A 27,304-nucleotide genomic window follows, 5' to 3' on the forward strand; every position below is an offset into this window, starting at 1 on the left:
CTGCCTCAATCTGTTGGTTAAATAAGTCTGGCCCAGCCCAGATTCAAGGACTTCTCAAAGGGAGGCATGAGCCAAGAGGACCATTAATGTAACTGTAACATAACCAGTTATCAGCATGTTGCAGTAATCCAGGCAAGAGGTGGTTTAGGGACAGGCTAGGGTGGTGGCTGTAGAGCTAGTGAGTAGTAGTCATATTTTGATGGTAGGGAAAACAGGATGTTAAAATATTAGGTGTGGATATGGGAAAGATGGAAGGTAGTCAAGAATTATTATAAGGTACAGATGAATAGGTTAGAGGTGAAACATGTTGGGGGGAAGATTAATTCAGTTTTCCCCTACTGGTGGCTTTTAGACATAGATGATGTAGAGTAGGCAGTTATATGTAACTAGAGGCCTGGTGCATGAAATTCATGCACGGGAGGGGGTGTCTCTCAGCCCAGCCTGTACCCTCTCCAGTCTGGGACCCCTTGGGGGATGTCCCACAGGGATTGGGGCTAAACCGATCACCCCCAACTGCCCTCCCCTGCTGGCCTGGTTGCCCTCAACTGCCCTCCCTTGCCGGCCTGTTCACTCCCAACTGCCCTCCCCTGCTGGCCAGATCACCCACAACTGCCCTCCCCTGCCAACCATCTTGTGGTGGCCATTTTGTGATGATGTTGTGCGACACTAGGCTTTTATTATATAGGATAGTCTGAGGTGTTTTGTTTGTTTTGTTTTGTTTTCTGATATTTAAAACTTTGAGGGTGAATGAAACCATTAAGGAGATAACTGTTGAGAGAGAAGAGGACTAAGGACTGAGTACTAAGTCCCTCCAACTTAAGAAATCAGGTAGAAGAAGTGAAAGAAATTAAGAAGGAACAACCAATGAGGTGTTGTGTAAGCCAAGTGAAAGAGTATTGTCAAGTTGGAGGGAATAATCAGTTGCTGCTACTTTGCCAAGTGCTATTAGGACTGAGAACTGACCAGTTAGCAGGATGGAGGTTTTTGGCAACCATTGGCAAGATGCATCATTTTGTTGGAATGGAGTGAGCACCTGATTGGAGGGAACAAAAGTCAGAGAGAAAAGTTGATGCTCCTTGTTGAACTAGATTTTGAGGATCATGGAATTGTTCATGCATACAGGAGGAGTAACTAGAAGAACCCATGTTTGAGATAGAGGTGAGGTCTTGGGGTTACTGTTCAAAGAAATGGCAATGTATAAAGGCATGGAAGCCCCAAGCTTTGTCCCATGTTCAGCAGATTGAAGGTAATGTGGTGTTGTAAAGTATAATATGTGATGGCGTGAGTAGCAGGAGATAAAGTTGGAAATGAATAGTCATCTGATGAATATTTATTGACAACCTACTGCCTTCCAGGCATTATTAGAGGTGCTGGAGAGAAAGTGTTAGAGAAGACAAATTCCCTGCCCTGATGAAGTTTACTTTGTAGTGGACTTATATTATCGAAGAGCCTTGTACCTTATTTTATGGAGTTTGGACTTTTCTTGTAGGCCAATGGCTTTCAACCTTGCATTGCTATCCATTGTATGTCATGATCAGTTTGGAGGGTTTGCTCAGGTATTTTTTTATTGTTTTTATTATTATTTTTTATTATATCATCTAATTTTATTATAGGTACAATAACTCAGAACATTTTATAGATTATGTAATTTATTTTTGCCTTTTAGAACATGCCATACATTTTTTAATTTAAAATAATAGATGGCTATAGATTGAAATATACCTTTTTAAAATTGGTTCTAAACTTTTTTAATTTGTACTTTTCTTCTGTTTCTGGGTAAGATCTAGAAAACACACCAGCAGCATCCAGCCCATTAACTCCAGTATCAGTGGAAGAATCCAAAAGCATATCATCTGCTCGGAGGAGGGACTCAGGCATTGGGGAGGAGACAGCCGCTGGCTTGGGAAGCAGTGTGGATGCAGCTTCTCCTGGAGCCCCTCCAAGTGTCAGTGCAGGCCCAGATGCAATCAGTGAGGTGCTGTGCACTCTTTCTTTAGAAGTCAATAAATCTCAGGACCACAGAAATGATGTAGGAAATGAGATGGACAACAAGGCTGCACCATCACTTCCAGTTTCAAAAAATGTCAACGTAAAGGACATTCTCCGCAGCTTGGTTAACATACCAGCAGATGGAGTCCCAGTGGATGCTGCCCTTCTGCCACCGCCCTGCCTCGGCGCTCTTGGTGATCTGTCTGTTGAACCACCTGTGCAGTTCAGATCTTTTGACAGGTACTGTAACTAATTTCTGGTTTTTGTATACTTGTATTTATAAATTGCTAAGATTTAAAGGTTAATAGGAATTTATGCAAATTTTTAGCTTCAACATTAAAAACAGTTGTTTTGAACTAGTTTTTAAAATTACAAGGATATTTTTGTTGTGTGGTTTGTATACCATTTCAAATTTTTATCAAAACTATCAGTGATTTAAAAATAATTTCAATATGACATTGTCAAGTTATATGTTAAATAATTTTTTTTTAACCCAAGGTTATTTTTTCCATTGATTTTCTTTTTTATTACATATTTTTATTGATTTCAGAGAGGAAGGGAGAGGGAGGGAGAGAGAGAAACATCAATGATGAGAGAGAATCATTGATCGGCTGCCTCCTGCACGCCCCACCCTGAGGACCAGAACTCGCAACCCAGGCCCTGACCAGGAATTGAACTGTGACCTCCTGGTTTATAGGTTAACGATGCTCAACTACTGAGCCACTCTGGCTGGGATCCATTGATTTTTAGAGAGAGTGGAAGGGAGAGGGAGGGAGGAGGAGGAAAGAGAGAGAGAAAAATAGAAGAACATGGATGTGAGAGAGACATATTGATGGGTTGCTGTCTGCACGAGCCCCGACGGGGCCTGAGTATTGAACCTGCAACCCAGGTACCTGACTGTAACTGGGAATCAACCCCTTGACTCTTCGGTGGATAGATACTATTTTTATCCTTACTTTATAGGTGAAGAAACTGAGGCAAAGGGAAATTAAGTCTCTTAAGTGCTTATGCTAATAAATGGTGGAGCTAAGATTTGAACCATGGTGGATTCATTCCAGATCCTCTCATTTGGCTGGGCAATGCAAAACATACTTGCTGATCTATGAGGGGTTGGTGGTGGTTTTATTTTCTATATACAGTAAATACTAGGCATCCATTAAAGAGAGGAAAGCAGAACACTATGTATTGATGTAAAATTATATTGAAGATATGTTGTTAATGAAAAAAGCAGTGTACAGAATTTGAAATTTATGATCTTTTAAACAAATAGATAAATATGATTACATATGCCTCAAAAAGAATACATCAAACTGTTAAAAACAATGGCTATATTTTGATGGTTGGAAAAGGTGTAAATGATCAGGTTTTTAAAGTATTCTCAATTTTATAATTTGTTTAAACATGAATCTTGGCTCAGAAGTGATTAAGAGTAGATTTTAAAATTTGATAAATCTTACTAATATGAGTAAAGAAAGTTGTTTTCTTATAAATGTTCCAAATTTCATTTATTTTGGCATGTATTTCTTTTTAAATAGTGTAGAAATTAAACTATGCTTTAGTGACTCCTTCAGTGAGTAGTTATGGACGTATTTAGGAAACCATACTTCAGTAATACATATTAAGGGGTTTGTTGAAATAAAGAGGGATTTTGGTGATAGCAATTTTCAGGATATTATTTGGAACTTACATGTCTGGTATGCATTTAACATATTGTCTGATGGCAAGCCAACTGCTCTGCGTTTCCCCCTCTTTTTCTTAGCAAGAGACACCTCTTGAAAACTCTTTTCATGCAGCTATAGACCAGTGGAATATCTTTGGGAATTTCAAAGCATCCCTCTGATCATGTGTTTATCTCTGGAATGCTGTGTCAGAAATCACAACTCTCCTCATATCTTAAGAATTATCAACTCTCAAGCAATAGCTGGAAAATTTAGAGTAACAGCTACATGAGTGGAACCTTGCTGAAAGGCTGCCAGGTTGTGGGCCTTTTTGGATGGCAAGGTGTTTGTGTTCATTCCCATGCCAAAATTCTTGCTCTTATCTAATTTGAAGATCCTCTCTGGTGATTAGTGGATGCCAGGGATTTATCTTGATAAAGTTCAAGGGCTTGTCTGGCTTTTCAACTAGATCCTTAGGGACTAAAGTGCTTGGTTTAAAATGCTCTTTTCTGCTTTACTGAACTATTTGCATGTTAAATAAAATAGCATTTATGAGAAAGTTTATGATATTTGAAACTGATGTGATTCTGAAATGGAACTTCTGAACCTTAGTGATTTGGAAGACACTTGTGCTTCTTGTCTGTTGTTAATAAGTATAAAGAAACTTTCAAAAAAGTCTTCCTAGTTCATGTAAAAAAAAAAGTCAACAGTGTTTGCGATTTCTTTTTGTGTGGAACCTTTTTCATCTTTAAGATGGGGATAAAATGTGGCACTTAACTCACAGAGTGGTTGAATATATGTTATATATGTCCTTAGCATAGTCAAGTATTACTCATTAAAGTTAGTGAGTTTGTAAAGAAGAAAGCTATAGTATGTAAAATTTTATAGTTTAATATTTGGCTTTTAATTGAAAGTTCAGAATAATAACTTGCATAACTAAAAGACATATCTGTCTTCCAAATTGATTTTGCCAAGGAGTTTGAAGTGCTTTTTGTTAAAATTGATGGCACATATTTAAAATTCAGAGTTATTTGTATTTTAAATTGTTTCTTAAATAGAAACTTAAACTGTAGCTTGAGAATGATGCTAGAAATATCTCTGCATATTGTGTAGCATATAGGCTCTCAAAGTTGTGTCAGATATATGTTGCATTTTCTTTGTGTTTTGCTAAGTGGTGCTTTTTAAAAAAATGCGAAATAATTCGTCCTTGCATGATTAAACTTGTGTAGTAGTACATTTAAATTTCTAGATTATTTTTTTAAACTGTAAGGACATGTTTTACTAGTTTAGATTTATACGTATGTATGTGATACATATAATAGCTTAAAATCTCATCTGTTGAAAGTTTTAGTCTTTTTCATGGAAACTTTATAAAAATGAAAGTAGATGGTAAAGAGAATGAAAGTATCGTGAAATCTGCCTACTGCTTAATGTCCTTTTATTTGGGTTCTTATGACTTTGAATTTTCTTTGTTTTTAAGTGGCCTAAAGCTGAAACATTATTATGTTACTTCCTCAGAAATGACTCGAATCAGTCAGTGAATTTGGAAATTGATTAACTTTATTTTTCTCTTATGTATTAAGTACATAGCTGGGCTAGAGAATGCAACTCTTTCCATTTGTGAGCAGATATATTTTTGTATGTTAGTAAAAGTACATACATAGTTTTATATTTTGGAAAACTGTATTATTATTGCTTATAAATGATTAGAATGTAGAATTATGTTTAAATGTTAATATTGTGGGATGGTTGCACAACTCTGTGAACATACTAAAAACCATTTATTTGTACACTTTAAATTAGTGAATCGTGTGGTATGTAAGTTATAGCTCAGTAACACTAAAAACGGTCTATTATGAGGAAACAGTTCAAATTAGAGGCCTTTGTTTAGACAAACCATGAATTGTAGATCATTTCTGCTGTTTAATTTGATACGTTATTTTACCTTTCTGACCTTTACTTTTTAATTTTTAAATGGGAGTAATATGTATGTTAGGCTTGTTTTGAGAATTGAGTAATAATTCTTGGCATATGTCTGTGCTTAATCATAGCTATTAATAATTTATAAGTTTATATTATACTAGAGGCCCGGTGCATGAAATTCGTGCATGGGTGTGTGTGTGTGTCCCTCAGCCCAGCCTGCACACTCTCCAATCTGGGACTCCTCAAGGGATGTCCAACTGCCGATTTAGGCCCGACCCAAGTAGGATTGGGCCTAAACGGACAGTCGGACATCCCTCTCACAATCCAGGGCTGCTGGCTCCCAACTGCTCGCCTGCCTGCCTTCCTGATTGCCCCTAACCGCTTCTGCCTGCCAGCCTGATCATCCCCTAACCACTCCCCTGCCAGCCTGATTGATGCCTAACTGCTCCCCTGCCAGCCTGATTGCTCCGAACTGCCCTCCCCTGCAGGCCTGGACACCCCCAACTGCTCTCCCCTGCAGGCCTGGGTCCCCCCAACTGCCCTTCTCTGCAGGCCCAGTCGCCCCCAACTTCCCTTCTCTGCCAGCCTGGTCGCCCGTAACTGTCCTCCCCTGCAGGCTTGATCGCCCCCAACTGCCCTCCCTTGCAGGCCTGGTCCCTCCCATCTGCCCTCCACTGCTGGCCATCTTGTGTCCACATGGGGGCAGCCATCTTGTGTGTTGGAGTGATGGTCAATTTGCATATTACTCTTTTATTAGATAGGATAGAGGCCTGCTGTATGGGTGGAGGCCAGCTGGTTTGCCCTGAAAGGTGTCCTGGATCAGGGTGGGGGTTCCCTTGGGGCATGGGGCAGGTTGGTCATGCCCCCCAGCGACCCAAGCAGAGGCCCTCAGATCTGGGAATTATTTATCTTTTATAATTGAAACTTTGTAGCCTTGAGCTGAGGTCTGGGCTGGCCAGGGTGTGCAGGAAGCTTAGCTTCCTCCATTGCCGGGGAAACCCAAGCCTCCTGCTCGCTCTGTGGCCGCAGCCATTTTTGTTGGGATTTATTTATCTTCTATAATTGAAACTTTGTAGCCTTGAGTGGAGTCCAGGGCTGGTCAGGGTGTGCAGGAACCTTCGCTTCCTCCTCTGCCAGGGAAACCCAAGCCTCCTGTTTGCTCCATGGCCACAGCCATCTTGGTTGGGTTAATTTGCATACTTGCTCCTGATTGGCTGGTAGGTGTGGCTGGTGGGTGTAGCAGATGTATGGTCAATTTGCATATTACGCTTTTATTAGATAGGATAGAATGATTGTGTGGGGGCACAAAGAATAACGTACCATGAACCTTGACTTGGAGAGGCTGGGGAGGCTTGTCTTTGAGCAAGGTTTTGAAAGGTGAGAAGGAAGCTTGCTGGTAAATAGGACTAAGAGGAAGGCATATTGGCAGAGGAATAGCATATACAAAGGGTGGGCATTGTGAAGTAATGCACATGCTCTGGAACCACAACAGCATAATGCAGAAGCATGTGAGGAATGCTGGCTTAAATGTCAGTCCGTGTATGAAGCCACACTTCAGATGTGTCAGGAATGAGAACATATGGAAGATCTTGCACAATCAGTATTTACTGAACTGGCATAAAGAATAGGTATTAATTGTGATTGAAAGTATTATTAATGTTAGTAGTTTCAAGGATTGGAGATGAGGTCAAATTTTTTTGTTACCTTTATTTACATTTTTAATAATAATTTTATTTTAAAATATTTTTATTATTTTTTTTAAAGTTTCATTGAATTTATTGAAGTGATCTCTTGTTATCTTTAATCATATCATCTTGGACAAATAGAGATTGTGCATATTATGGAACATGTATAGTACATTTTTTTCTGTCACCCGTTTTCCAACATTTTATTATAAAAATGTTCAAACATATAAAGAAATTGAAAGAATTGTACAGTGAATACCCACAGGCCCATCACTGAGATTCTGTAATTAGCTTTTAACGTTATTTGCTTCATCATATAATTCTCCATATAGCCATCCTTCTACTCATCAGTTAATCTTATTTTTTGATGCATTTCAAAGTAAGTTGCAGACATCAGTTCGCCCTCAATCAAACATTTTAACATGCAGATCTCTACTTAGAGATCAACACAGTTTTTTAAGGTAAAATGTGCATACAATGAAAGGCAAAAATTTTAAGTGTACTACCATTTGATGAGGTTTATACTCCTGTGTTAACTCAACTCCCCAATCTAGATGAGTCTTGGAAGCTCCCTTTTGCATCTTTCCTGCCAGTGCTTGTCCCCATTCCTCCAAGGCAGTTATTACTCTGATTTTTTTTTCTGCCATAGATTAGTTCTGCCTTTTCTAGAACTTCATGTAAAAGGAAATATAAACAAAGTTGGCATTCTTCAGTTTAAGGCTTCCTTCACTTAACGCTTTTGAGGTTCACCCATGCTATGTTTATCATCAGTTTCTTATTGCTGAGTATTGTTCCATTGTATTAGCATACCACCATATTTTTATGCATTTTTTCCTGTTTGAAGGAATCTGAGCTATTGCAGTTTTTGATTGTTAATAATAAAGCCTTTTTGAACATTTTGTGCATATTTTTTGTGGACATAAGTTATCTTGAGGAAGTTCCTAAGGGGAATTGCTGGTGCACATAGGGTAGGTTTATGTCTTAAATTCAATTATATAAAAATTATTTCACAATATTTTCTATTGCTCCTATCATTACTTACCTGTTGTATGAGTAAACTAGATATTGCTGGTTCTTTGTTTTGTGAGTGAATGTGGAAGTAAATTGTCCGTATTTCTCTTCTTCTCCTCCCCCAAAAATAGGTTGCTAGGGAATAGGTTAGAGGTTTTCTTAAACAATACATTTCTGCTTAGAGTAGCAAATGTGCAAATTAGATTGTGTATTGTTTTCTGAATTTACACCAGCACACATGTACACACACATGCGCACACACACAAGGGTCATGTTTACTCCCCCTAAAGTCAATAATCTTCATCTGATATAAGCTACCATGATTTAAGCACACCATTTTGGATTGAGGGCTCAGGTGGCTGTTGCTTCTATTTTTTAGTGTATAGTTAACATTGGCAGTCACCCTTATAATGATGTGACACCAGCTACCTCCAAGTACATTGAATAAGCCATGCCTAGCACCAGAGAACTTGATTTAATTGGCAACAGTGTTTGCTGTCACATGATAGGCACTGAAGTAAAACGAAACCTATTTCACTTTATATTATCTCTTTTTGATATAACAACAAAAACAAAATGTGTTTTTAAAGTACTGGAATTAGAAATTACCACTTTTGAATTTATTGGGAATAAGTATCTAAGTAACTTTATTTAGAAACTGAATACTTTAAAGCTGTTAAGGGAATACTTGAAGCTTGCAATATTGTCAACAAAAGATGTGATTAAATAAATTGAATGTTGAAGACTTTAGGCTTATGGTTAACACCAGGTAATTAAAAGTAAGCACTGCTGTGGGAGTGCATTATATATCAGCTGTCCTCTTTACCTCATTAACTGGGTTTTTGCATGTTTATGGAGCTAACTTCAATTAAAAATGCCTTTTAAGTTATGTTTAATAAGGCCTTTTAGTTATTATTTTGGTATAAAGTATTACACTTTAATTGAAATTTGTATATCATAAATACCTGTGTTTGAATAATATACAAGGTGAGCAAATTTGATTATTTGATATTTTTGCATCTAGCATTTACATCTTTTATTGTCTATATATTATCTAAAGACAGTCTTGGATTTAAAAATTGGGTTGTATAGATGTTAGATATATTTTTTATCTTCATTTTTTAACCTTATAAAATTTTAAGTTTTTATGATTTCAAAAGCACCTACTGGTGCTTTAAGATCCTTGTTGAAGCATGTTGAGCTTTCTGCTTCGATTCTGAGGTTAAGAAAAAGTTAATTACTTTTCCACTTGAGTGGTAAAAGTCCTTTTTTATCCATCTTTTGTTATATTTTATTTAAGTTAGATAATCAAAGACGATCCTAAATGTAAAGAATGTTATATAGTAAATATAAGTTTAAATGTTAAAATAAATTATCATATTTCTATAGAATATTGTCCTGATTCTAAAAAAATTGATATGCAATAAATGTGAACACCATTGAAGAGGTTTCTTATTGAGAGAGTATTCTAAATTGTATGTCAAAATAGAGATACAGAAAAAATTAGAAAAAGCAGTTAGTTTCCTATTTTCTATTTCAAATTTATGTGATAAATGTAGGTTAATCTTCTGTATTTTAAAATCTATTTCCTTTTTTATTACAGAAGTGTCATCATTGCAACAAAAAAATCATCAGTCTTACCTTCCACTCTTCCTACAAATGTAACTACCAATGCTGTCAGTGTGGTTTCTTCAGTAGATTCTGCCCAAGCCCCAGATATGGGAGGAGAATCTCCTGGTGAGTTTATCAGTGATTTCAACAAAAAATGTTTTAGATCCCATTTTAGCAAAGCTTAGGATTTTTGATAAAGTTAAGAAATTTTGTTAGACATGTTATAAATCATCATGCTTTTATACTGTTGCTCATTTAATAAATTTCTGAATACATTTGAGTAATAACAAATGAGTTAAATCAATGATTTCAGTATTTTCTCCACAGTGTATGACAAATTGGATGCTGCTCCTCTAAAATACTCTTTTCTGTCTCCTGCACCTGAGAAGATTTGTACAGATAGTGGTTTATATAAGAAAGTTTTGGTGACATGGTCTTTTAATTTGGTTATCAGTTATCAAATGTTTATTTTTTTCTTCAATATTTTTCTGAACTAGAGACTTGGAATGCTTGCCTGAAGCATAGCATCATTCTGGCATTAGTTACAGTAGCTTAATAACTCCTACTGCACTTACTATTTTTTATTTTTTTAAATATATTTTTATTGATTTCAGAGAGGAAGGGAGAGGGAGAGAGAAATAGAAACATGAGCGAGAGATAGAGAATCATTGATCGGCTGCCTCCTGCATGCTCCTTACTGAGGATCGAGCCTGAAATGCAGGCATTTGCCCTTGACCAGAATTGAACCGCGGACCCTTCAGTCCGCAGGCCAATGCTCTTTCCACTGAGCAAAACTGGCTAGGGCCTACTGCAGTTTAAAAAATAAAATAAAATTATTTGGTGACATTGGTTGTTAAAATTCAAGTATACAATTCTGTGATACAACGTCTGTATATTGCATTGTGTGCTCACCACTCAAATTGGATTTTTGCCTATCTCTTTTTCTATATTTCTACCAAGTATAAAAGCCTTTTGGTGCATATATATGGGTGTAAGGTCTTAAATCCCTAGATGTTGACTGGAAGCTTAGTGATAATACCAGGTAAACTTGAAAACAATGTGATACTAAAATGTTAGGACAAAGATGATATTATTTTATATAATTAATAGTATTCTAAATGTTGTGCTGTTTCATGAAAAAGAAAATTAAGCACTGACTGGGTAACTTAGTTGGTTAGAGCCGTGGTCGGCAAACTGCGGCTCGCGAGCCACATGCGGCTCTTTGGCCCCTTGAGTGTGGCTCTTCCACAAAATACCACGGCCTGTGTGAGTCTATTTTGAAGAAGTGGCATTAGAAGAAGTTTAAGTTTAAAAAATTTGGCTCTCAAAAGAAATTTCAATTGTTGTACTGTTGATATTTGGCTCTGTTGACTAATGAGTTTGCCGACCACTGGGTTAGAGCATTGTCCCAATACACCAAGGTTGCCAGTTCCATCCCCAGTCAGGGCACATATAAGAATCAAACAATGAATGCATAAATAAGTAGACCAACAAATTAGTGTTTCTCTCTTTCTCTCTCTCTCTTGTCTTTTTAAAATCAATCATTACAAAAATAAAATAAATTAACAACTAGATTATATACCACTAAAAGAATTCATTCTTGGTACTCTAGAATGAGATTAATAAAAAATAAATCTTGAAGGAATAACTAGATGGATTACATTGAAATCACACAAAAAATGTTTTTAGTTCATCTTTTTGGACATCTCAGACCTCCTATCTGCTGTTTTACCTGTTCTAGAAAAATAGTATGTTTGCTATATAAATAGTATCCTATATAATAAAAGCATAATATACAAATCAACCGAACAGCAGAATGACCGTTCACTATGACGCGCACTGACCACCAGGGCGAAGACGCTCAACGTAGGAGCTTCCCCTGGTGGTCAGTGCGCTCCCACAGGGGGAACGCCACTCAGCCAGAAGCCAGGCTCATGGCTGGCAAGCACAGCAGGGGTGGTGGGAGCCTCTCCCGCCTCCGCTGCAGGCGGGTGGTAAGGAGCGAGTGGTCCCAGACTACGAGAGGGATGTCTTACTGCTGCTTAGGCCCGATCCCCTTGGCATCCCCTAAGGGGTCCTAGACTGTGAGAGGGTGCAGGCTGAGCTGAGGCCCTTCTCTCCCCCCCACCCCCCAATGCACGAATCTCGTGCACCAGGCCTTTAGTATTTGATAAAATAGTGTATCTCAGAGAGGTGTTTTTTTTGTATATATTTTTAAAATTGATTTTAGAGAGGAAGGGAGAGGAAGAGAGAGATAGAAACATCAATGATGAGAGAGAATCATTGATTGGCTGCCCCCTGCACTCCACTGGGGATCGAGCCAGCAACCCAGGAATGTGCCCTTAACTGGAATTGAACCCGGGACCCTTCACTCCGCCGGCTGATGCTCTATCCACTGAGCCAAACCAGGTAGGGCTCAGAGTTTTGCTCCTAACTTGTGTGGAAAGTACCAAGTTCCCATATAACTTCTGTACCCTACGCCCTTCCCATTCTCCTGTTACTAACATTTTACAATAGTATGGTAGATTTGTTACTTTTCTTCATCATTGTCTTAGTGAAAAAATATAAAGGAAAGTAAGTGTAGAATAATCAGATTATTCTTATTTCTTATTGTCCCATTACACTGGGACACTTCTTTTTTTACTTTGGAGGAGAAACAATTTGGTAATTTGTTTTCATCTGGTTATGCACATTTCTGTTTTTCAACCCCCATCCAAAGCCATTTAAAAAAATGAACTTGATTTCTCTGGACCAGTCCCCTTTGGGAAAAAGGCAGAAGTTAGTAATATCTATGAAACTGTATGCCATCTTTTAAATTCAGTAATAGTGAATTTCTAAAGTTCAGAGGTTCACAGTACACTGAGTGAAATATGTTACCTTATTTTGACTACACTGCCCTTTAATTTCAGTTTATGGGGCAAAATAATATGATTCTCTAATCACTTTTAAATATATTTTTTAAAACTTAAATCATGCAGTTTTCAGGAAAGATAAGAAACAGAAGGAAAGCTGAGATATATGGATAGTATTTGATATACAGTATAATAAATTTCTTTCTGAAGTCATTGTATTTTTTTCCAGCAAATCCATATAGTGCAGGGTGGGGAAAAAAGTAGGTTTACAGTTGTTCATATGGAAAACAATACAATAATTAATAATTAATAATACAAGAATAAACTGTGTTTGGTGAACTCACAACTATAAACCTACTTTTGCCCTACTCTATTATATACTCATCCTCAAGGTATGCAGAATGTATAATAATAAAAGTGTAATATGCTAATTAGACCGGACAGCATAACGACCTTCTGGACAACCTTCCTGAAGAAGCTGCGGTGGCAGGGGCCGCAGCGGGCGGGGGCCGAGGCAGAGGCAGTTAGGGGCAATCAGGCAGGCAGGCGAGCAATTAGGGGTGATCAGTCAGGCAGGCAGAGTGGTTACGGGCGATGAGGCAGGCAGGTGAGTGGTTAGGGGCTATCAGGCAAGCGGTTAGAAGCCAGCGGTCCTGGATTGCGAGAGGGATGTCCTAAACCGGCAGTTGGACGGGCCTAAACCGGCAGTCGGACATCCCCCGTGGGTTGCAGGCCGGGCTGAGGGACCTCCCTTCATATCCCGCACCAGGCCTCTAGTTACAAAATAATTTTCTATCTTGGAAACTCTTGCATTTATTAGCAAAACCCCACAAAAACTGCATCTAGATCATAATGTATCTCACCCCCATTATTAAAACTTTGTATAATTCTTGGTGGTGATGTTTCTTAAATAGTTTCCAGGTTTTTCCATTTTGGACTAGAATTTTTAGCTCTTTCCTTTTCCTTCCTAGCCCCCTTCATATGTTTAAAAATAATTCATTTCTTTTTTAAGTCATTCCAAATGTTCTTTGTGATGATAGTCTTTATTTTTATAATTTGTTTGGTTTCCATGCCTGATTCTTCCCTTCCTTTTTCTCAAGTATGCTCTTATTGTCACTGTTATATGGTTTCTCTATTTTAGTTCATCACTTATATTCCACTAGAGGCCCAGTGCATGAAATTTGTGCAATCGGGGGGGAATCCCCTCAGCCCAGCCTGTATCCTCTCCAATCCTGGACCCATTGGGGTTTGTCTGACTGCCAGTTTAGGCCCAATCCCGGGGATCGGGCCTAAACTGGCAGTGAGACATCCCTCTCACAACCCGGGACTGCTGGCTCTCTAACTGCTCACCTGGCTGCCTGCCTGATTGCCCTAACAGCCTCTGCCTGCCAGTCTGATCACCCCTAACTGCCTCTGCCTGCCGGCCTGATCACCCGTAACTACCCCCCTGCCGGCCTGGTCTCCCCTAACTGCCTCTACCCCCCACACCCCGCCGGCCTGATCACCCCTAACCACCTCTGCCTGCTGTCCTGATTGCTCCTAACTGCCCTCCCCTGCCGTCCTGATCGCCTCTAACTGCCTCCCCCCTTTGCTGGCCTGATCACTCCTAACTGCCTCTGCCTGCTGGTCTGATCACCCATAACTGCCCCCCCGCCGGCCTGGTCACCCCACTCAGCCTGCTGTTCGGTCGTTTGGTTGCTCCTCACTGCCCCCACTTCTAGCCTGGTCGCCCCACACAGCCTGCTGTTCGGTCATTGTGTGAGGGCGTCCCAACCAATTTGCATATTACCCTTTTATTACTATAGATTCCACTAATTGCTGTCTTGATAAGAAAATTCTAACCGAGTCTGGTTTTCAGTCGTCTTACTTCTTACTCTCCTGCCCCCTCTTTAAATGCTTTTACTTGCCTTTGTACCCTGTTTTCTGTTCACATGGAATCCACACCCCACAGATAAAGTTACCTGTCTGCCTTCAGTATTTTTTACTCATAGATTTGTGTGTTTTTTTGGTGGGTCTTTTGATTTAAGTTATTTTCCCATTAAAAAATAGACTATGCTGAAATTGATTTTTTTTCTTCTTGTTCAGGCAGGGTTTGGGAATAAAAGATTTGTAGATGAATTGGTTGTTGTAATTGCATGCTGAGCTGGGAAGTTTATTCTTGCAGATCTGAATAAGTTAATTATTAGTCTTGGTTTGATCTTGGTTATTTTCTCTATGTGAAAACACAGTTAATACCCGTCTCTGTGGAACTTGACTTCAGTTCTGAGTGAGTAGCAACAAAAAATGAACTGCTCAAATTCAGTAATGGATTAGTACAAAATATGCTGAAAGTACAGGGTGCATTAGCAAAAATGGGAATTTACTTGGAAGAAACCATGTGAATACAAAATATAAAATATGAGTTTTGTAGCAGAAAAGTTGAAATTATTTTGAAATTTTGATATCAAAATTTGATTTCTAAAATTTACAAGTGGTACAATTAAAGAGAAACCAGGACTAGTTAGTCATGGATTCCAGAAAAAGATTTAGAGCTTTTCAACTTTATGTGAGGTCAAAAATTCTCACCCAAATAATTTTATAATGCTAAAAAATCGAGAATTTGTATATTTATATTTTAAAATAGTTTATATTATTAAAACTGTGGTTAATATATAAATACCATACAAATTTAACATTTCATTTTGAATAATATTCCTTAGCTTCTGTAGCATTTTATTAGAAAAAAGTATAATCTAATAATAAAATGGCAAATTTGCCTTAATTAGTGGTAAGAGATAGTTATCAGAGGATAAGGTATACCTTTGTATATATGCATGATGTTATTTTTGTTTGTATTTTTATTATATGCATATTTTAAAGAAAACTAAAAGAGAAGACAGTTTCAGTACATATACCAAAATCTGGATATTTTAAAGTTACTCATCAGCAAAGTTTTAATTTCCTAGAATGCAATACATATTAAGATGCTGTTATTCTTTTTTTTTTCAAATATGCTATGATGGTTTTCTACAGTGATGCAAAGCATCAATCATTAAAACAAATATCACATGATGTCACTCATATGTGGGATATAATGATCAACATCATTTGATGAACAAGCATAGGTCCAAAGACAAATGGCAGGGGAGGTGGGGGGGGGGGTTAGAGAGCAACCAAAGGACTTGTATGCATGCGTATTAGCATAACCAATGGACACAGACACACGGGCAGTGGGGACTTGCCTAGGGTGGTAATGGCTGGGGGAAGGAGGACGGTAAATCAGGGAAAAAGGAGACATATGTAAAACTTTAGACAATAAACAAATAAAAAAATATTATCCAGCAAAAAAATATATATTCCAGAGTAAAGGCAGTCAGTACTACACTTGCAAGACATACAGAAACATAAGAGGCCCATGGAGAATTGTTTAATAAATATCTTCTTATAAACAGATAAAGTGGAATTATCTCCCCATTTGTTATTTGCTAACAAATAAAGCAGACACTTGAATTAGTTGGTGAAAAAAACAAAAAACAAGCAAACAAAAAAAAACAAAATTAAAGCTAACCTAATAAAGGAACTAAATAGACTGTTCTTTAGTAATTTAAATGCCGGGGTTTTGCTAATTTGAAAAATTTAATAATTTTACTACTTAATAGAATATTAGGGCATGCATATATTAGTACATTTACATTTAATGTTGAAAGAAAATATTTGATTCCTTGTCTTATATAAGATTTGACCCTAGAGGCTTATCTACTCATTCAGTAAAAATTTTTTTGTTTCTTTAATGAAGAGTTTTTAGTGGGCATAGAGCCTCTTCCCTCCCTGAACTGGCTTAGAATGGGTGGGGAGAGAGAGTGAAAAAGAGAGACTATGGGAAAATTAAAAATACAATATTTAGTAATTAAATATTGACATTTGTTTTAATGGTACTTTATTACAAAGGACCTTATTTATTTAGATCCTTAAGGACCTTGAATAAACAATCGGCTGGTTCTTCTCTGGATAAATGTTAGACAGATGACCTATTTGCGTTTTCCTTTTTGTCCTTTTGAATGTCTGGAAAACTGTTAGTGTGAAGGAGCCAGTTTATCAGTGTAAGGATAAGGAAAAGATAAGTTGGTATCATTCCACATGCTGGAAGTAGCTTCTGCATTTACATATGTGATCATTTATTGAAAAATTTTAATGTTAAATTAACACAAAAAATTTATTGTTTTTATTTTTATCTCAGTTGATAATATGCAGAAGGTATTTGGAAATTACATTTTTTTTATCTGGCAGGAATGAAGTACAACTTGGTATGAAATTACTGATCTATTTAGTTTATTTTTTCATGTGATTTTTTTTTTCTTATAACTATTGGTAGATGATATATTTATCTTTGTTAGTAAAGTGTTTCTTATGATTAAAAAACACTTTGTAAAAATCCCTTACTGCTGTAATTTCTATTAGGTTTGAAAATTGACATTAAATTTAGGGTAGCTTTTGTTATTTTTTTATTTAGAGACACCATTGTTCTTTGTCTTTTTCATATTTTTAGTATGCATTTCAACTCATTAAAATTAGGGTCAATTAGCATTGTAAAAGCTAATTTTGTTTTACATATACAGCCTAAAGCCTCATACAAACACTTTTTTGAGATTTATTACTTCTATCTCTACCTTTAAGTAAACGGGATCTTATGTGTTCCTTTTTTATCAATTTTAGATAAGTTTAAGAAAAGCTACCAGTTCTTTTAGAGAAAATGTCTGATATCTAAGTAAACATGGTCTTTAAGAATTACCACTGATAAGAAAAATAAAGCTCAGATATGTTTAATTAATCATTTGTAATAGAAGTCAGTGGCCAACCATGGTTCAGTGATCCTCTTGCTGTCAATAATTTAGGAAATTGCAGGTGTCATCAATTTAGGAAATTGCAGGTGTAATAAAGCTATTTGGTCTCTGAAGTACTTTACTGAGTGTTGTGTAGAAATAGGATTGGACCTGACTCTTGTAAATGCCCGACACTGAAGAGTGAAAAAAATTTTCAACTTCACCTTGTTTTGCCCACTACTTTGAAATTTTATTGTGAAAAATGCAAAAATAGAAATCTATTGCTGATGAAATGGGAATTGATAAATGCACATTAAAAAATTGTCAGTATGAATAAATGTATACTTTAACTTCATTTAAAAATTAATCCTATGCATTAGGATAGATTCTATTCAGTTTGTTAGAATTGTAGGTACAATTAGCTCTCAATTGAGCAGGATGGTGAAAATGGGACGAAGGACAGCAATAAACAAAAAGCCCTGTAAAAAGAAGAGTGAACACTGATTATCAAGGGAAGGAGAAGGAAATGTGTTGTGGAAAAGAGATTCACTGTGGGTAAATTCATCTTGTAGGAATATGCTCACTCTAGGAGATTGGCTTAGTAATTATCCAGAGGGTAATTGTGGAAGATTGCTGCCATGCCCTCTCCCCAAAGGAACCAAGCCTGTGGGGCATCAAACAGCCCAGATTTCTGGATTCTGCTGTTTCCTGAGACCTGGTAATCAGAGCTGCTGATTATTAATCAAGGTCTGCCTGAGGACTAAGCATGCTTCAAGGAAGGTCAAGTTGTCCCAGATCCTTGTTGTTTAATAATCAGTTAAATCTACAGAACCCCTTATCAGAGCTGACTGTGTCTGTTTATACCCAGAATGAACTTTCTTTGCGTTAGCTAACTAAAAGAGCAAGTAGAATAATAATGCACAGATGAAATTGAATTGAACCTGAGGAAATTGTGGGAGTGGTGTGAGGTAGTGATAGGCTTTTCTTGTAGAGGACAGTGGCTAATATTTATAGCTATGTTTACTTTTATAGTGATCTGATACATGAAATTATTAGAAATCCACTTTTTATGTTGGTCAAATTTAGGATTGATCTTTGCTTTGCAGTTTCTAGACTTTTCAACAGAATATTCATTTATGTTTCCTGTTTTGTTTCCAGTAAATTGAGAGAATAAATTCAATTTAACTAGTAATCAAAGAAGTGGAAATAGTTTATTCTTCCTTCAGGGCAAATTGGCAGTGTTTATCAGCATTTAAAGTGTGTTTATTGATTTCTAGTAAGTTAGAAAATAAAGGAATGCACATAGATTTATGTAAGCACATACAAAACATTTGTTAATATGGCCCAAAATTGGAAACAACTGGAATTAATGTTCCTGAATTTGAGTTGGTCTGATATATTTCTTATAATTAGGAACAGATTATACTTCTTTAGTAGAAATATTATGGAACAGATAAGGAAAGAAAATCTAATTGCATGGTGTATAGTTTTGATTAGTAACATTACCGATGATGACCACTTTTCATCACTTGATATAAGTATAGCTGTAAGGTACTTTCTATATTATAAAGTTACTTTTTCCATTTTATAAGTGTATAAAATGGAAAGGTACTTTGAAATTATTAAGTATTCTGTTCCTCTGATTATTAATTTATCATATCAATATGGCCTTATGGATTCCTATTTTGTTGGATGGGTTATAATCAGTTACTCTATTATTTTGATGCTCAAATTATCTGCAGCTTAGTCAGTGGGAGTCCCTTCAAGCTGGCTTCTCTATCCTTATGACATATTTTTTAACATACCATCAACAAAATGAAAAGGGAACCCACTGGATGAGAGAACATATTTGCCAATGATAATTTGATAAGGGGTTAATTTCCAAAATATATACAGAACATATACAGCTCAACACCAAGAAGATAAGCAACCCAATTAAGAAATGGGCAAAGGACTGGAATAGACATTTCTCCAAAGATGGCATATAGAAGGCCAATAAATAAATGAAAAAATGTTCAATGCCAGTAATCATCAGAGAGATGCAAATTAAAACCACAATGAGATATCAACTCACACCTACCAGAATGGCTATCATCAATAAATCAAAAAACAAGTGTTGGTGAGGATGTGGAGAAAAGTGAACCCTCATACACTGTTGGTGGGAATGCAAGCTGATGCAGCCACTGTGGAAAAGAGTGAGGAGTTACCTCAAAATATTAAAAATTGAATTGCCTTATGACCTAGCGATCCCACTTCTGGGAATATATCCAAAAAAACCTGAAACATTAATTTGAAAGAATATATGCAATCCTATGTTCATTGCAGCATTATTTGCAATAGCTAAGACCTGGAAGCAACCCACGTGCCCATAAGTAGATGAGTGGATAAAAAAACTGTAAACCTTTTTAGTGTGGCTAAGTTGATTAGAGCAGTGGTTGGCAAACTCATTAATCAACAGAGCCAAATATCAACAGTACAATTGAAATTTCTTTTGAGAGCCAAATTTTTTAAACTTCTTCTAACGCCACTTCTTCAAAATAGACTCGCCCAGGCCGTGGCATTTTGTGGAAGAGCCACACTCAAGGGGCCAAAGAGCCGCATGTGGCTCGCGAGCCGCAGTTTGCTGACCATGGGGTTAGAGCATCGTCCTCATAGGCCAGAGGTTGCAGTTTTGATCCCTGGTCAGGGCACATACGGAGGCAAGTCATTGATGTCCCCCTTTCCCCCATCCTCTCTCTAAAAATCAATAAACATATCCTCCAGTGAGGATTTAAAAAAAAAAAAAAGCTGTGGTACATTCACATGATGAAATACTACTCGGCTGTTAAAAAAGAAGGAAATTTTACCATTTTGCAGCAGTATGGATTGACCTGGAGGTTATTATGCTAAATGAAATAAGCCAGTCGGAGACAGACAAATAATGTGATCTTACTTACATGTGGAATCTAATGAACAAAATAAACTGACAAAATGGAAACAGAGGCAAGGATACATGGAACAGCTTTCAGAGGGGAGGAGGGCGGGGGGCTGGTGAAAAAGGTGAAGGGATTAAGCAAAACATATATGCATAACCCATAGACACAGACAACAGTGTAGTGATAACCAAAGGGAAAGGGGGTTGGGGGTGGGTGGAGGTGGGCAAAGGGGGATAAATGGGGATGGAAAGAGACTTAGCTTTGGGCTATGGGTGCACAATGCAGTGTGCAGATGGTATTGAGTTGTGTACTTGTGAACCAATGTCACCCCAAAAAATTCAATAAAAAAATAAAAAACACATAAAACTAGATGTTTTATACTCATTTTATACTTTCTTTCACAGATCTTGAAGTAGCCATTTATCTCTTAGTGGAGAATATAGTATTTAGAAGTCAAGATCTGTACATGAGGTTAATTAGGGTCTTCCTGCCCCCAGGTCCTATCAGGGGACAGAGCTGGGGCTGTGTGTGTGTGTGTGTGTGTGTGTGTGTGTGTGTGTGTGTGTGTGTGTGTGTATTTGTTTATATGTGAATGAAGGAATGCATTTTATATATACTTCCATGTATCTATATGTAGTGAGACCATCAATTCACACAGGTACTCTGAATCCCAAGCCATTACCTCGAAGTTCTTTTTAGTTTTATTTACCACTTTAATGTCCTCCTCACATTGTTTGGGTTCCTATACCTTGCCCCGGGTCAGTGCACCTCCCACCCTGGTGCAACTGCTTTCAGTCTAATGCGAGAAGGTTTGGGAAAGAGGGTCTTTTGCTCTTTAAAGTGCAGAGTTTTTATGTTGTGGTCATATTGGGGAAATAACTATCAAGTTTATAAATTCTTAGATAAGAACTCTAAACTTTTAAACCCAATTGCATTTACTGCCACATTTGGAATCCTTTAGTAGTAAAGGCAGGTGCTGGAGATAGTTTACTATGACTTATTCCTTTGGAACCAAATTACAGTAAGGCCCTTAGTTCTTAGGTATACATCTTCATCACAAGCAAATCATTATTTGTGAATAACATGAATACATGTTTAGAGTATTCAACTATTTTTCCTCTAGTTTATGTAATCTTGAGGTTGTAGGTTGGCAAAATAAAGAATTTAAATAGTTACACAATTCTTCCTTATTTAGTCTTTTATCAAATCTCAGATTTGGTTGTGTTGTGTTCTTGATTTATCATGTCTACTGTGTTTAATCACAACTAGAGGCCCAGTGTACGAAATTCGTGCATGGGGCGGGGGGGGGGTCGGGGCGGTCCCCTCAGCCCAGCCTGCACCCACTCCAATCTGAGACCTCTCAGGGGATGTCCGACTGCCGGTTTAGGCCCAATCCCTAAACCGGCAGTCGGACATCCCTCTCACAATCCAGGACCGCTGGCTCCTAATTGCTCACTTGCCTGCCTTCCTGGTCACCCTTAACTGCCCCCTCCCCCCCCGCCAGCCTGATCGCTCCTCACTGTCCCCCCTGCCGGCCTGGTTTCCCCCAACTGCCCCCCCTGCTGGTCTGGTTACCCCCAACTGCCCCCCCACCAGCTTAGTCGCCCCTCACTGCCCCCCCTGCCAGCCTAATTGCCCCCAACTGTCTCTCCCCCCCCCCCCCCCCCCCCCGCTGGCCTGATTGCCTCTTATTGCTCCTCCTGCCAGCCTGGTTGCCCCCAACTTCCCCCCTGCTGGCCTTGTGCCCCTAACTGCCCCCCCTGCTGGCCTGGTCATCCCCCCTGCTGGCCTGGTCATCCCTCACTAACCCCCCTGCTGGCCTGGTTACCCCACGCAGCCTGCTGTTCAGCCGTTTGGCGTCCCTCACTAACCCCCCTGCCGGCCCGGTCGCCCCACGCAGCCTGCTTGTTCAATCGTTTGGTCATCCCTCACTAACCCCCCTGCCGGCCTGGTTGCCCCACGCAGCCTGCTTGTTCAGTCATTTGGTCATCCCTCACTAACCCCCCTGCCGGCCTGGTTGCCCCACGCAGCCTGCTTGTTCAGTCATTTGGTCATCCCTCACTAACCCCCCTGCCGGCCTGGTTGCCCCATGCAGCCTGCTTGTTCAGTCATTTGGTTGTCCCTCATCCCCCTGCTGGCCTGGTTGTAGGCAGCCATCTTGTGAGGGCTTGAGGGTCAATTTGCATATTACATCTTTATTATATAGGATTAGGTCTCAACTTCTGGCTGACTACAGTTGTTAAGATGCCTTTGGTTGCTCATTTTTTAAATGAACCCATGATTGCTGTCTTTCTCTGCCTGATTTTTATCTTAAGTCCCCAACCAAAGATCACCAGGATAAAAAACCTATGGTTGATCAGTGAGGAAGAATGCACAGAATGAGGAAACCCTGGGCATCTCAGTAATAGTTAGAAAAGATTTATTATAGGAGCTGAGTTTATATAAGGTAATTTGGGGGAGAAGGATGTGAGGCTTTCCTCTGAATTGGATATTGTTAGGAATCATGGGTAATTCAATGATTAGACATCCTAATAAATATTATCTAGAAGCATGGAAGACTTAAGTTAAACTAAAGCTATAATTTACAGTGAAACAGTAGTCATTTATATTAGGAACTGGGATGTTTGATTATCTTTGTTATTTAGATGGAGTTCATGTTTTTGTCTGTGGGGACATGATCATAGAGTGGTATTGTTTTATGGTGATTTCTCATGGTCATGACATGGCTCTGTCCAATGTTGCTGTTTTGTGAAACTGTTTATAGTCAATGAGAGAATACCAAGACCTAGGTCTGGGTTCTAAGCCAGCTCCGAACAACACCAGGAATGGTGGGCCTAGTTGATATTACCAGGCTAGCTCCCAGATGTCAGAGCTTGCTTTTCTACCTTCTATCTATTTCTGCCATGTTTCTCTGTACATTGCACATGAACATTTCTTCTTCTCTCTTTTATCTATCTTTTGTGCATACCACTTTGTCCCCTTTAAGTGCTTCCAGGATACCCAGGCCTGTAGTTTGGAAAACAGATAAAAGCATCTGACCTCTGATAGTGCATAGATTCCAGGATCCTTGGAGCCCTTCTTCCCTCCTTGTTTATCAGCTTTGCATATTCTTTATTTGCTGTCTTTCTTGGTCTATCTATAGATTTGTGATAGGATTTCAGTCTGTATTTACCCTAATATTAGCTTGACACCCTTTTAGGATACTGCTCTCAGAAACTGAAATTTCATTTCTTGAATAGCAGCTGCAACAAGATGTGCATATCTGTACCTGTTGTACACTCCAGGTCTTGAGGATACCATCCCAGTTAGGTTCCAGTGTCATAGATGGGCATTTGGTACTATATGTGTCCATTCTTTTCTTCTCCCTAACATTGGCCTTAGAAAACTAATGACTCTTCCTGTTTTTATAGGTCCTACTTCTAGCTGAAATTCAATGATGTCCTATCCTATATATTATGATTCTTAAATAGGAACTTTCCCCCCCCTCTGTTCTCTTGAGCTTGTTAGAACTTCTCCAAATTAGTCTTCTAGACTCACTCTTTCAAGACTTGTTTCTGTGCCTATCCATTCTTAAAGAACAGATACTTAATTGCCGGGTGATTATTTTTCTCTGGCCAAGTAAAATTTATAAGCACAGTTATTTGTTTAAAACATAAAGGTAATGACTTTACATAGGACATAGTTTGAACCATTTATACTGTAAAAGCGAATTGGCTATTCAACAATATAGATATACAAGCGTAATTTAAGGGTATCTGGTAGTCTTCATTGGGGTGTAAAATAAGATCACATGGTGGAGCCTGGTGGGCATGGCTCAGTGGTTGAGCATCAATCTATGAAACAGGAAGTCACAGTTTGATTCCCTGACTGGGCACATGCCTGGAGGCAGCTGATCAATGATTCTTTCTCATCATTGATGTTTTTCTCTCTCTCCTTCTCCCTTTCTCTCTGAAATCAATAAAAATCTATTTTAAAAAAAAGATCACATGGTGGAAATTAATTTTTCACAGTAGTTTGAACGAAATAGTGACACAAAACAGTAGGAAATAGAAATGTATATACCAGATGGGAAGATTGACCTATTAAAATATGGGAAATGGGAATGATTAAAGGAATAATTTCTGCATTTAACAAATTGAAGACCTTCTATTGTTTAAAGTTGTCTAGGCTCTAAAGTTATATGGATGAAAAGCAGATGAGGCCTCTGCTTTCAAAAAAATTAGCACAGTAGGAAGAAGGACATTTAAAAATTTAATTGATGGACAATGTGACAAATGTAGTAACAGAGTATATACTAACTAGAGGCCTGGGGCACAAAATTCGTGTACTGGGGAGTGGAAAGGAGGTATCCCTCAGCCTGGCCTGCACCCTCTCGCAGTCTGGGATCCCTTTGGGGATGTTCCACTGACGGCTTAGACCCGGAGCAGCTCTGGCGTTGAGCGGGATGGGGCCAAAACTGCTCTTCAACATACCCCAAGGGGTCCCGGATTGCAAGATGGTGCAGGCCAGGCCGAGGGACCCACCTATGCATGATCGAGGCTGGGGAGGGACACAGGAGGTTGGCCAGCTGGGGAGGGGCTGTGGGAGGGTTCCAGGGCATGTCCGGCCCGTCTCGCTCAGTCCTGATTGGCCAGACCCCAGCAGCAAGCTAACCTACCGGTCAGATCGTCTGCCACCTGGTGGTCATTGCATGTCATAGCAACTGGTCAAACAGTCGACTGTCTGCCCCTGGTGGTCAGGGCACGTCATAGCGAGCAGTTGAGTGGCCTTAGCATATCATTAGCATGGTACTCTTTGATTGGTTGAATGGACTCCTGGATGACTGGACACTTAGCATATTAGGCTTTTATTATATAGGATTATAGTGAGGACACCAATCAGGGACTATACATTGTTTAAATTTAAGAAAAATTTCTTAGGTCTTCACTGGGTTGTGTTTGCTAGACTAGACTCAGAAACAATCAGGTTATGGCAGAAGTTATTTGTTGACTGAATAATGACAGTTTTCATGGTAATGGAGGTAATACCTATTTAAGGGTAAATTTGGAATTGTTTCTGTCCTTTGCTTCAATTAAAATAAGTTTCTACTTATAAATCTCTGTTTCCACTTGTGACCCCAACTTGGTCATAATTTATTTTTCTATTACCTTTCATCCGATGGATGGATGAAGGATTAGTCATTTTGATAATTGAACTTGTAACTGAAGTTTATGTATTAAATGATTAAAAAGCTTGTTAACTGGTAGATTTTAATGTTATCCAAATTATAATGGGTGTTTAAAAATGCATTAAGATACATTTTTTGTTGACTTGGTATAAAGTTATCCTTTTTGTTTGAACCTTGTATCTAAAACAAAATATTCCTATAAATGGTTATTTTCTTTTATAGGTGGTAGATCATCAAATGCAAAATTGCCCTCGGTTCCAGCAGTTGGTTCAGTTCCACAAGACCAAGTTTCAAATATGAGGTATTCAAGCTACTGATCTGGACGTTTGTGATTCATTACTTTAAAATTTCTACATATAGTTATTTAAAAAATTATTTGTTTCTCTTTTTAAAAACTTACATGATATGTAGTAACTTGCAAATACTTTAGGGGTTTTATTTATTTATTTTTTCATTGACTTTTAGAAAGAGAGGAAGAGAGGGAGAGAGAGAGAAACATTATGTGAAAGTGAAACATTGATCAGCTGCTTCCTGCTGATCTCTCACCTCTTTAAAGATGAGATATAAAAGTTTTATGAGAAGTGGCTGTTTGTGATTGGTAAATGCTACATGCATAGCAAATATTTAATTACACAGATAATGGCTTATGGCTTATTTTTCATAGGATTGTAAACTGAAATTTTAAAATTTGCTATTCTTCTTCCATAAATAAATTGCTGAAAAAAAAAAAGTTATAGTCAGTCAACCAAAGCCACAGTGATATTGAATTATAGTGTTTTTTTTTTTTTTTTTTACTGTCATTAATGTTGTTTAATTGGGAATATATTTCAAATTCTTATTTGGAATTCTGCGACTATTTTCCACCACTAGAACTCTCGTGGCTGAGTTCTTAATCCTTCTTAACACAGCTGGAAAATTCTTAACACTCCACAAATACAGTCACTTAGGTGCTGCAAGTGTAGGCTTGCAGTTGTGGTATCATCAGGGTTATAAGAGGCTCTAAGAGATAAGTAAATACTTGGAAAGAGATGGTTATTCACAACAGAATTTTCCAGCGGCTTACCAGGTAATGGTTTCAGTAACAACTTTAGTTGGTAGTATGAATAGGAAGTAGTCCTTATGTGAATAGTACGTAAGTAGTGGCTGTTTGTGTATATGTTTGGTTTATAAGTTAGAAACTAAAGGTGTGGGTACCTCTGAATTTCCTGAAAGGCAGAGGGCTTTTTTTTTTTAAACTAATTAAATATGTAAGTGTATGTGTACATATGTGTTTATTTGTGTATACATATATATATGAATATATATGTTTAGTAAAAAAGACATTAATGTGTAAATTGAAATTATTATTAATGTGTCAGTAAAGTATACTGTTTTCAAATGAAAAGTTGTTCAGATTATATTAGAAACAAATTGTTTCAGAGATAGGTATCAGTGAAAAAGAATATAAACTGATTATTTTGGTTCATAACCATTTATTGAGTCTCTACTATATGCTGCAGTTGAGAACTTAGAAATGAAGATAGTTCTTGAACTGGAAATGCTGATGGTTTGGTGGTGAATAGACAAATGTGATAAGGACTTGATAGAGTTTGTTTAGGTTATAGGGCTAAAATCGAGTGATCTGACCTGGCTAATTATAAGACATCCAACAAGAGCTGATTCTTGGAGTGGTTGTTTGTCAAGGCTGGGTGGGT

The 27,304-nt window shown here is 38.0% G+C and overlaps 1 protein-coding gene across 1 annotated transcript in view; it reads left to right on the top strand.

Annotated features, from left to right (window-relative positions):
* LRBA (LPS responsive beige-like anchor protein) overlaps positions 1-27,304 on the top strand; it is a 564,845-nt gene that overhangs the window by 131,125 nt on the left and 406,416 nt on the right. The window contains exons 29-31 of the mRNA XM_054717692.1: positions 1,782-2,229; positions 9,870-10,003; positions 25,833-25,911. Of these exons, the coding sequence (XP_054573667.1) occupies positions 1,782-2,229; positions 9,870-10,003; positions 25,833-25,911 (661 nt within the window). The remainder of the gene's footprint in view (positions 1-1,781; positions 2,230-9,869; positions 10,004-25,832; positions 25,912-27,304) is intronic.

Source organism: Eptesicus fuscus, chromosome 6 (assembly GCF_027574615.1).
Source record: "Eptesicus fuscus isolate TK198812 chromosome 6, DD_ASM_mEF_20220401, whole genome shotgun sequence".
Lineage (NCBI taxonomy): Eukaryota > Metazoa > Chordata > Mammalia > Chiroptera > Vespertilionidae > Eptesicus > Eptesicus fuscus.